The sequence below is a fragment of the Lactuca saligna genome, chromosome 3 (genome assembly GCF_052625555.1).
Source record: "Lactuca saligna cultivar CGN05327 chromosome 3, ASM5262555v1, whole genome shotgun sequence".
Classification (NCBI taxonomy): domain Eukaryota; kingdom Viridiplantae; phylum Streptophyta; class Magnoliopsida; order Asterales; family Asteraceae; genus Lactuca; species Lactuca saligna.
Window position 1 is genome coordinate 3,010,940 of NC_136419.1, and position 12,401 is coordinate 3,023,340.

Sequence of the window (12,401 nt, forward strand, 5' to 3'; positions counted from 1 at the left end):
TTTGATGTCTCAGAATCGAGACTTACAGTGGGTCTTTTTCTTCATTCTAAAATACATATACACATTAAATACAACAAAAATTGATAATACAAAAAAAAAAAAGTCATCAACTTACTAGCTAATAGGCATTGTTACTTAAGGTGAAGTCGCAGTTTCGACTTTTGCTTCATCTTTTCTTTCGTTTATTTTAAGTTATTCTGTTTTAAAATACCTAATTGTAATTGTCAAATGGTTAAAATAATTTTTTTTTAAATAATGGTAAATGGGGAATAAAAAAAATTGTTGAGATTAAATACAAACTTATACATAAATGAGGCTATAGCAAATCGAAAAAAGTATGTAATGTATGTCAAACTGACACATCATTATGACTTATTCGTGACCGGCCAAGGGCTCAAAGCTTTTTTTTCTTGTAAAATGTAATGACAAATATGGAACAAATAAAAAATCGGTCTCAAACATACCAATATTGTATATATAAAGTCATCCGTAATACTTCTCACTGAACAATAACCACCTCAGCTCTACTTAACCATCACGAAACACAAACCAAGGTGTATCACGATGAGAGAGAGAGAGAGAGAGAGAGAGAGAGAGAGAGAGAGAGAGAGAGAGAGATATGTTCTCTTATTGGAAGTTGTCGATTGTGAAAGACACCACAACCACGAGCAACCATGAACCATCGGATGGTGTTTGTGATCGTGACCCCGTAACAACGAACACCTTCTTTGAAGATATTAAAGGTAATATAGATGGTTTAATGACTTGTGTCGGTTTGTGGCAATTAACCTATTCCAAAAATACAAATTAGGTGTCAAAAAATTTGGTGGTTGCTATTCAAAAGTCCAAGAGATAACGCCGTATATATTTTACATGACTTTTTTTTCCTTATAATTTAATATTGCTCTTCTATTTTAAATTTTATAGTGATCACTGCTATTATAAAACTGTGAACTTAATTAAATAATAGATCTTCTCGATATGTTAGCATTTTTGTTGCTTGACCTAAAATTTATATGGTAAAAAATATATTTTCTTTTCATTTAACAAAATTACAAAACGATTAAGTAGACGCATAATTACTTCCCTTTAATATAAGTCAAAGTAAGGTATCAATATAGATAAGATTATATGACCAAAATCAAATTGATCAACTACTTTATTTACATTACACGAGAGTTCACATAAGATATGATTACACAAGACATGTACCGATGGTTTCTATTACATGTATAGATTTTTGTCTGATAACCTCTGAGAAGGGATTGCCATGAGTGGGTTTCTCTTCTTTAAGACGATCCCAAATTTATCAGACAGTTCATGTTCTTTGTCTTTTGGCAAAGTCCAATCAAATGAGTGTAATAATGAAGCCAAAAGATACACCAACATCTTCTCACCCAAAGGAATTCCAGGACACTTTCTCCTACCAGATCCAAATGCAAGAAAGTTGGTGTTGTTTCCAGAATAATCGTATTTGGTTGTTCCATCGGGGTTTAGAAATCTATTGGGATCAAATTCCGTAGGATTTTCCCAGTATTTTGGATCCCTGTGTATTGCCCAAACGTTTATAAACACGTTGGAACCCTTTGGCACTGTGTATCCATCAACCTTGCAAGATTGATTTGGACATCGCCCTATCAACAGAGGAAGTGGAGGGTGTAAACGGAATGTTTCTTTAATCACTGCATCTAAGTAACATAATCTTGGAAGATGAGATTCTTCTACAATGTTGTTTGGGCCGATGACTTGTTCTAATTCGTCTTGTATCTTCTTCATTATCTCTGGATGTTTCAAAAGCTCTGCCATTGTCCATTCCGCCATTGTTGATGTTGTGTCTGTACCTCCGGTTACAATGTCCTGTTTCAGAAAAACTTAGTGAGTTATGTGTTGAAGGGATGTATCAAAAGTGAAAGATGATACCATGAAAAGAGCTTTAATTTGGGTAATAGTGAAAGTTGATGCATCGTTTTGTTGTTTATGCTCTAGTAAAATCTGTAATAAATCATTTCTTCCCTCTTGCTCTACTGATTCCTCAAGTTTAACGTTCATTCTATTCTCGATAATCGTCTGAAAAATCGCATCAACCTTCTGCAATTGTTGCTTCATTCTTCGTTTCACACCCTGTAAATCGAATCTGGAAAGTACCGGAAAAAGGTCCGACACGTTGGCTACTCCCAGAAGCTCCACGATCTTTGAAATAACCTCCCGGAACCCTAGATTAATGTTTTCTTCGTTTTCGTCCAAACTTCTCCCCCACATCATGCTGGTTACGACACTGAGTGAGGACGCGAACGCCAACCCGCCGACGTCCACCTCCGTCCCCATTGATTCGTACACCTGCTTGATGTTTATTCTGACTCCGGTTCGCCGAAAAGAGCGAGAAGCTTCAAGGTTCTTATGGCTCAGGACTTCGGAGACGAACACTTTACGCAGTTTACGCCAGTATGAGTTGTTGTCGGACCAGAGGATATCTTTGCCACCGTATGTGATGACAAGCCCAGCCACCGGAGGGTCTCGGTTAGCAAAAGCATCGTCCTGCACACGCACCACTTCTTTAGCCAGATCGGAGGAGCTGACGATGATGTAGGTCTTACTTCCGAGCTGGAGTTTAAAGATGGGGCCATAACGTTGACCCAATTTGGTGAATTCATGGTGCAAGTCGGGGCTGAGAAATGGAAGGTACCCTAGCACCGGCAATCCACGAGGTCCCGGCGGCAACCGGAATGTGGCCTTCCTGAATATGTACCATAAAGTAAGTAATGAGATGACTGAAAAGATGAGTAATTGGAAAGTGAGGTCGTCTTTCTTGCTGGTAATTAGTTCCGACCACCATGACCACCGGCTATCTGATATCATTTTGTGAAGATTGTTAAAATATGGCATTCAAAGCGAGAGATTTAGATATAAATAAATAAAAGGAAGTTGTAGTTTCAAAAGGTCATAGACCTAGATTGTATGGTTGGTACGCTGCTACACACAAGATACGATATTGTAGAAATACTTTATGAATAATTAATTGTTAATAAAAAGTTTGAATAATAATAGTAAACCATTATTATATTCTTTTGTTCAACATATATGGTCCGCTTAATATTCAAAGTAATGAATATTAATTCAATTGAGATATATGTCTATAGATAATCTTATTTTTGAATAGGTTACGTGTTTTTCTATTATTTTTTCTTAATTTTATGATTGGTGTTTTTACTTTGTATAGTGCAGGAACATTTTTGTTATGTGATGTGTGTTCGGGGGCTCATTTTTGATAAGGTTTTTGGGTATGGAAGGGTTTCTACGCGTGAGATGCGCAGGTGGCGAACATTTTTCGTGCGTGAATACAATACCACCAGAGATGCGTGCACATGATGTGGAGTAGACTGCTCTACGCCTTGATTATGTTCTTTTCTTTCCAAACGATCAAGAACCTTTTCTTTTGATCATCTGTGTGACAGAATATGAAAACGTTGAACAAGACTAAATGAGGTAGTTGGCAAAATCTTAAATGCTTTTGAATTCTTTGGCTGCTAGGTATGAAAATAAGACGTAAATAAAAACCTAATTTTTAGATATGAACTTAAAAGCTTACACACTTTGGCTAAGAAACATTGGACACAGGTAAAATAAAACTAATCGTATTTATACATATATTTTTTAAAATTTTATTAGTAAAATGTTTATTTTATTTAAAAAATTAATTTGTTTATTAGTAAAATGTTTGTTTAAGATAAAATTAGATATTTTTATTTAATTTAATGTAATAAAAAAAACAAAAAATATAAATAATTTGAAATGGTAATCCTTAATATTGTAGAGTGAAAATGATGTAACCTCACTAAGCTATAATGATCATACATCTTTGCTTAGACTTATTATTTTTACACTCCATTCTCTAAAGAGAAAATGATTCGTAAGGGTAATTTTTGTGTTTGTACTCATTTGGTTTCTTTCCTTTTTTGTATTCAATATATCATTGAATTTGTTGTTTGTGTTCACCATAACCCTTTTGACCGTCTTTTGACCTGTGATAGCCGGTCAAAAGGTTATGGTGAACATAAACAACAAGTATCACTACAAGAAGATTGGGCAACAACGGCGACACGTGTCGCCGCTAAAGGTTAGGCGTGTCGCCGCTAATACCTTTAGCGGCGACATGTCGCTGCAAATACGTCGCAGGTATTGTTTCGTCGCTAATACGCTCAATGTCGCCGCAAATACTAGGAGTCGCCGCTAATGCTCCTGTTGTCGCTAATGCTACTCGTCGCCGCTAATATTTTGTCGCCGCTAATACGATGTTGTCGCCACAAAAGCTGTCGCTGCTAATACTCTTTTGAGTTTTTTTGTTTATTTATTTCACATTAAATTTATAATCAATCCAAATATTAATCCATATAGCATTTGAAAAATCTGATAATTTTATACACAAATATAAATACATATTACAATCAATCCAAAATATTAATCCATACCACATTTAGTATTGTTTCAAATTACAAAACGTTTCATAAAATCCTAAAATAACTAATCGTCCTCATCATCATCTCCATTATTTGGTGGCGGAGCGAAATCACTCTTCCAATACTGCAGAACAGGCCGGGTCCTGTAGTATTGTTTGGAGCATTTGCAACTATAAAAAAAAACATAATATATTAACAACATATTAGAATAAACTTATAATTAATTATACCATTCCATTATAGCATTTACTAACAATTACTTGTGATTGTGGTTGTTCTTGTATCATTGGTTGTTGCTGATCGTACATAGACACAACGGTAGGGGGTTTACGCCCAATGCCTCTGATATGTTCGCGTCGAACACCCAATATTCTTTCAAAACAATCTTTTATATCAGTTGGTGCTAGACCGCTTGCCTCAGAAGTAGCTTGGGTTCGTTGGTTTATCTCTTCGAGTAAAGCATTCTGTATTTTTTAAAAACAATAAAAATCATAAAAATTAGATTACTAAATACCTTTGACGATATAAACACTTATATGAAAAATACAAATTAACCACTTACATATATTGTTGATCGTGCGGACTATAAAATACCCCTTGGCGATTGAAATTAGCTTTACGAAAAGCTTCTATTCGACTGATATCCTATTTAACATTAAAATTTAGATTAGTTATACTTTAAATAAATATTTAAATATATCATAACTTACTTCTTTGAAACATGCATTGCTGTATGAGCTCGACCCCCCCCCCCCCCCCTCTGTTTACAACTACTTGTTTTGCACAACATTCCTTGTTTGACGCCGAACGCCTTCAAAATTCTGGCGTTTGAAAATGTTCGGCTGCCTTTGCCGAATTTTCATGTGACATTCCGTTAGGGGGGTTGTTTAATGCGGCTTGGATATCTGCAAGCCCCCCGATTTCCTTAAAATAAGCATGAGCTTTACTTTTTCGGCCTCTGTAAACTTTTGCAAGACTCGAATCGATGCTCCGCAACAATTGAGCACGCTTCGGATCCATGTTAACCTTATCCAAATCAAATTTATTCTGCAAAACACAAAAATTATAGTTAATTAAATAACAATCACAACTAAAATTAAAATTGTATCCAAGTTACCTTTAGATGAACAACTGCTGCGTTCCTTAAAGCGGGGGAAACATTGTCCCAACCAGATACGTTGAAAGGGACATTGTTCCACAAATACCTCCCAATTTCATGGGTGAACCAATTACCACGCTTCCCGACAGGGGAATATGTGATCTCCCTGTCGAAATCCAAATCTATGGGTTTTCCCTTATTTGCCCTTATCAACTTTCCCAACTCAATATTTTTTGACATGCCCTTCCTTTTTTTAGGAAGCTTGGCTGAAAAAATACAATTAAACCTATTAGTCACGATAACTTATTATAAAATAATAAAAATAGTTAATAAATATATCATAATAAAACTCACTATCTTGTTCGTACTGACCACGACCAAAGCCTCCTGGAGGTGGTGGATACCCGGCTCCATCACCTCCGTGTCCAAGCCCCATAATATAGGCCATCATGGCCAAGAGTATTGACCAAGTAAACCTCATCTGTAATATGAATAAAAGTTAGTTATCCTGCGAAACTGTAAGATATACAATATAGACAAACAACATAAATAAAAGTTAGACAAACAATATGAATTAAAGGTACATTTCAAATAAAGTTTCTATTACCAAAAAAAATTTAATTTTTTAATCAGAATCTTGATCATATACTTCAATGTCTTCTTCATCCGTATCATAATCAGAATCGCCATCATCATAATCAGTCTCTTCATCGGAAACATTATCGATTCTACCCGTTGGCGGAGGTACTTCAGTCTCGTCTTCATCATCATAATCAGCATTGTTTTGAGCTACGTCAACATTGTTTTGAAAGTATTGTGAGAAGTCAATAAAAAGTCTAGCTCCAGATGAAGAATTGTTTTGAACTATGTCAACATTTTCGGCCTCTACATTGTCGACATCTTGGACAGAGTCACTGTAAGCATTTTGGACACGAGGATTATCGGATGGAAGATCCCAAATATTTCGATGATTAACATGCTCGACGACACAACGAGGGTTGTTGTTTTGGTTTCTTCGATTATTAAACTAACTTTATTTTATTTTAATTTTAACATTAACTTTATTTTAAGTCGCTAAAAGTATGTTCCTATTAAGTTAGTTTTATAATTAATATAATTTGATTTTATAAATGTAACTAAATTTGATTCTAAAGGTAAATTAATTATATTTTATAATTAATTTAATATATTTTTTTTGTAATTAGTTTAATTTATTAAACTAACTTTATTTTCATTTTAATTTATTAAACTAACTTTATTTTATTTTAATTTTAACATTAACTTTATTTTAAGTCACTAAAAGTATATTCCTATTAAGTTAGTTTTATAATTAGTATAATTTGATTTTATAAAGGTAACTTAATTTGATTCTAAAGGTAAATTAATTAGATTTTATAATTAATTTAATATTTTCTATTAAATTAGTTTTATAATTAACATAATTTGATTTTATAAATGTAACTTAATTTGATTCTAAACGTAAATTAATTAGATTTTATAATTAATTTAATATTTTCTTTTTTGTTATTAGTTTAATTTATTAAACTAACTTTATTTTCATTTTAATTTATTAAACTAACTTTATTTTATTTTAATTTTAATATTAACTTTATTTTAAGTCACTAAAAGTATGTTGCTATTAAGTTAGTTTTATAATTAATATAATTTGATTTTATAAAGGTAACTTAATTTGATTCTAAAGGTAAATTAATTAGATTTTATAATTAATTTAATATTTTCTTTTTTGTTATTAGTTTAATTTATTAAACTAACTTTATTTTAATTTTAATTTATTAAACTAACTTTATTTTATTTTAATTTTAACATTAACTTGATTTTACAACTAATTTATTATTTTTTTAATGTTTTTTTTAATTAATTTAAATTTATTCTATAATTAAATTAAAATTACTAGAAGTACGTTGCTATTAATAACCTAATTAAACCTAACGTTGTAATGACCAACATTAAGTTACTAAAAGTATGTTGCTATTAAGTTGGCTAAACATTAAGTCACTAACAAAATTAAGCACTTTGAAACCATATACAATACATTACTAGAAGTAAGTTGCTATTAATAACCTAATTAAGCCAAATGTATACATCCAATTTGCATATTTCAATTTCATCCAATTTCATACAACTAAGCCAAATGTATATATATCCAATTTCATACAATTTGCATATTCCAATTTAATCCAATTTGCATATTCCAATTTCATCCAATTTCATACAATTAAGTCAAATGTATACATTCAATTTACATATTCCAATTTCATCCAATTTCATACAAATATATACATCTAAGTTTCATGTTAAGGCAATGTGGTATAACTTTCATCCAATTTCATACAAATATATACATCTAAATTTCATCCAATTTCATACAAATGTATATATACATGTCCTTTTTTTTATTATTTTTCTTTTTTATACTTCAATGTAATCTAAACATAAATTTCAAAATATACACAAAATGCATAATAAAATTCCCAAAATGTGAAAAAAACACGCAATCCAACAAAATACATACAATCCAACAAAATGCATAACCAATTCATATATCAAAATACAAACATAATCACTCAAAAAACTTGAAAAATACTCACTATTTATCATCTAAAACAGAAAAATCATAAAAAAGATGAGAAATTCGACCTTGGTTAGGGAAATTTCGGAATTTTGGCAAAATGTCGACCTTGGTTGGGGTTGTGGCTGCCTTGAGGGAAGGAGAAGTTAGCACCGGTCCAAGAAGCAATTCTTAGTCCACCAAGTTGGAAAAATTGCGTGATATTGAAGAAAAAAACAAGAGAAAAACGAGTGAAAGGTAAGCTGTGAATGGCAGAAAGGTAAGCTGTGAAGGGGATATCTGCGTTTAGCATTAGCGGTGATAGGTATTAGCGACGACGTAGGGCAATAGCGGCGACATCAGGGCATTAGCGGCGACAAACGGAGGGAAAACTCAGCGCGCCTTTCCGCTTTCCTTAACATCCATTAGATTGAAAACAAATCGGATGGCTAGGGTGAGAATGACGCGGATCGCTAAATGAAAGCATTAGCGACGACAGCCAGCAATAGCGGCGACACGTAACACGTCATTTACGTGTCGCCGCTAATGCTTTGTTTTCTTGTAGTGTACGATGGTATATTGAGTACAAAAAAAAAAATGAAAGGGACCAAATGAGAACAAACTCAACAGTTGGTTACCCACATGAGTCATTTTCCTCGAAAAGTTAAATGAAATTAAAGTTGCAAAATTATCAAAGACTGCAACCTTCTTTGACTATAACGTATATGAAGAGCGTTTCAGAGGGGTAACTTCGTTAAAACATGACCTATGCTACGCTTACTGTGGTTAGCTGTCAACACCTCTCTTCAAAAGGATATGATTGTGTATGAGAGGTATATTTATCAGCAAAAACGTTTACCTCAAGGTATATTATGATGATGTGTCTGCAAAAGCAGCATGATGTTGTACATATTGATGTTGTATCTCATCCCATGAATTCGATCTTAAAGCTAAGTAAACTCAAAAATCACAAAACTTGTGATTCCACTCATTTGTAGACTTGTCTAGAATCCATGATACGATAAATCATTCGATTGGAAATGTAAATGCAGTCATGAAATGTGTCTGCTTAGTCAAGATTCCCCTAATAAATATTCAAGTGCATTACAAAGTTGTACATGTATGAATAGTGCTTTTTCGTGGGTTATGTTTTGAAGAGAAGCAAGAATGAATCCCATAAAGTAATTAATATTAGTAGGAGTTGACGTGGTATTTGCTGTAAATGAGTAAAGGGAAAATGACTCAAGAGGGTAACCAACTGTTGAGTTTGTTCTCATTTGGTCTCTTTCCTTTTTTTATACTCAATATACCATCGAACTTGTTGTTTGTGTTCACCATAACCCTTTAACCGGCTATCACAGGTCAAGAGCCGGTCAAAAGGGTTATGGTGAACACAAACAACAAGTTCGATGGTATATTGAATACAAAAAAAAAGGAAAGGGACCAGATGAGTACAAACGCAAAAGTTAATTACCCTCAAGAGTCATTTTCCCTTCTCTAAACACTCCAGCCTATACAAGCTATTTTGACTTCTTTTTTAATGGAATGCTTCTTTTTTAATGGAATGTTTGACCAATTTTTATTGGCTTTTTTACTATAGTGTAGAACAATTTTCAAGAAAATTATCCCCTATTTTCCATACTTAATTTTCTATTTTCTAAGATAAAAACACAAAAAACCAAAACTAATTAATTTATACATTCTCTATAAGATTGTTTGTTTAATCAGTAAACTTAATACAGTAAACTTAATACAAAAAATCAATAAACTAAATACAAGACGCTAGAAAACAAATCATATTCGTCGGAAAATAGTTGCCGAAGTTGTTCGTCGGAAAACGGTATGTTCTCTCTTTCCAACTTCGTATCTTCATTTATATGCTGTTTGTCGGAGTCTGCCATCTGATGGCGGTGACAGTAGTAAAATCATCGGTAGTGTTGATCCCTGGAGGCTGCTATCTTTTAATCGCCTGATGGCGGCAATGTTCCATCAAGAGAAACCTTCGAATTCTACTCTCCAAAAGTGCTCTCATATGCCCCCAAAATGACCCAATTCTCGACATAAGGAAAATAGGAAAAACTATCAAAAAACTGTTTTTAAGTCGAACACGGCCCGTGTCGATATAGAGTAAATCAACACGGGTCATGTTGAGTGAAAACACACCCTTCAATCCTCGATTCCAACTCTAAAATATGATGCTCAAAAGTGCTCATCTGACAAAGCTAGCCTCAAAAGCTTAGAGCAACAAATTACACAACTTACTCAATCTGTGAGTATAATGGAAGCTAAAGGAAAATCACCATTGCAAACTAAAGAGAACACAAGGCATATCATTTCTACCGTTACCTTGAACGATAGGAAATTTTTTGATGATCCAAGATTTCAATTTGAAGATGAGGAAGAAGAGGAAGAAGTAGAAGTGGAGAAGGATGTCAAGGAAGCTATAGAGGAGGTGTTGGAGGTTAACAAAAGAGAGGTTGAGTCACCCATTACCAATGAGAAACCCCTTTCACTGGTACACCAACCACAAAAGTCGGAAATGAAAAATCTGTCAAAACCTTAAAGGACATGTATCTCAAGAAGGAAGATACACAACCGTCACCAACCCGACCACCCTATCAAAGAAGGAAGAGTTGATCACCTTACCGGACAAGTACATGAAAGGGGTCAATTGGATGATTGTTGTCATCAAGGGTCTAAGTTCGACATGGTTCCTAAGCAAAAAGAAAGTCAGGTATAAGATAAGTGGCCAATTTGAGGAAGTAGTAAGAAGTTCACTGAGTTGGAAAGCCCTAATATTCAAAGAATAACATATTCCAATTAAGGGTCAAATCGAGCCAAAGACTTGAAACAAGGGCGGTTAATCGAAAGGCAACTCGGGCAGTATTTTCTTCCTATTATTCTTTTATTTACTTTATTGCGTTGCAATGTTTTCAAGTTTTTTTAGAGTTCCATGCAAAAAAAATCTATAAGATTGAGAGGGATGCATGTGTAAAAAAAATGTTTTTGTGAGGTTAATAGTAAAAAAACGTGATTTTTAGAATTACAAAAAGAAAACATATGGGTTAGGCCTCAAAAAGCATGGCCTAATTTTAGACCATGCAAGACTATCGAGGTTTTAAAAGAAAAAAAAATAGGCATGGTCTTGAGGAAAAACGCATGGGAAATGACAAAAACGCATGGGCTAAAATCACCCCATGCCTTTTGATCGCATCTTTTGGAAAAAAAAAATGATGAGCACGACCTAATGCCAAAACTCACGGTCCATGCTAAAAAAGGCATGTGCTATCATAAAAACGCACGACCTGGCTTGGACCATGTGTTTTGTGTCATTCTTCCTCCTCACAACTCACGACCGTGCACTCTTTCCTCCTAAACACTTATAAACTTTTGACTTTCATCAATCAATCCAACATTAAAGCCCAAAGGTTTGTTGTCTTAAGTTCCTAACTTCATCTTCTTCTTCTTCTTCATCTATCTAGAATTCCCATGAAAGTGTAAAAAATTGAAGGGATAATGTCATAAAAAACCTTAAGTTTGGCAGAAAATATCGGTTTTACCCTTCGGCAGATTTTTGGTTCATTTATACCGCAAACTTGTCATTTTTTTGTCGGTTTTTCCCTTGTTACCTGCAATAGCAGGTTTCCAGGTTATTATGAATTATTTTTTGCGAAAAAACCCTTAAGTTTACAAATATTTTGCAAAAAAACCCTTAAGATTATAAACATATAAAATATAAATATATATTCAAAATTTTATAAAACTAAATAGTTTTCTACTGAAACATATTTTTAGTTTTATGTACGGTAAATTTTATATTTGTTTGATATAAAGTTTTTATATTTAAATTTTAAAAAAGTTACCTAGTTTTATCAAAATTTAAATATTTATTAATTAATACTTAAACTTTTCAAAGTAACATTAAAAAACGTCTGTTAGCTAATAATAATATAACATTAGTGACATTCAATTAATTTTTTTTAAAAGAAAAATAAAAATATTTTATATGTTTAAATGGTTTGAATTTCAGAAATAATAAACTATCATATTTTATATAAAAATAAATATATTTATATAATAAATTAGACAAATATATTTATATTTTATATGTTTAAAATGTTTATATTTATTTTTGATGTTTAACATGTTTATGATATTTTTATAAAAAAATATGATAATATTATTATGTATTTAAACATATAAAAAATACGATATGTTAGTATTTATGAAATACAAACCTTTTAAACATATAAAATAGTTTTATTGAATGTACATGATA

The 12,401-nt window shown here is 32.6% G+C and overlaps 1 protein-coding gene across 1 annotated transcript; it reads right to left on the bottom strand.

The window, feature by feature from the left end:
* Positions 1–1,105: 1,105 nt before the first annotated feature.
* Positions 1,106–2,940, bottom strand: LOC145034251 (geraniol 8-hydroxylase-like). The gene is made up of 2 exons (XM_078982624.1): positions 1,921–2,940; positions 1,106–1,857 (listed from the first exon to the last, which is right to left on the bottom strand). Exons 1-2 carry the CDS (start codon positions 2,881–2,883, stop codon positions 1,225–1,227), a joined length of 1,596 nt encoding a protein of 531 aa, XP_078838750.1. The 5' UTR covers positions 2,884–2,940; the 3' UTR covers positions 1,106–1,224.
* Between the last annotated feature and the right edge of the window lie 9,461 nt (positions 2,941–12,401).

Coding starts and splice junctions, on each gene's coding strand:
- LOC145034251 (XM_078982624.1), bottom strand. CDS start 2,883: ATGCCATATTTTAACAATCTTCACAAAATGATATCAGATAGCCGGTGG. Junction 1,858..1,920: donor AAATTAAAGCTCTTTTCATG/GTATCATCTTTC, acceptor TTTCTGAAACAG/GACATTGTAACCGGAGGTAC.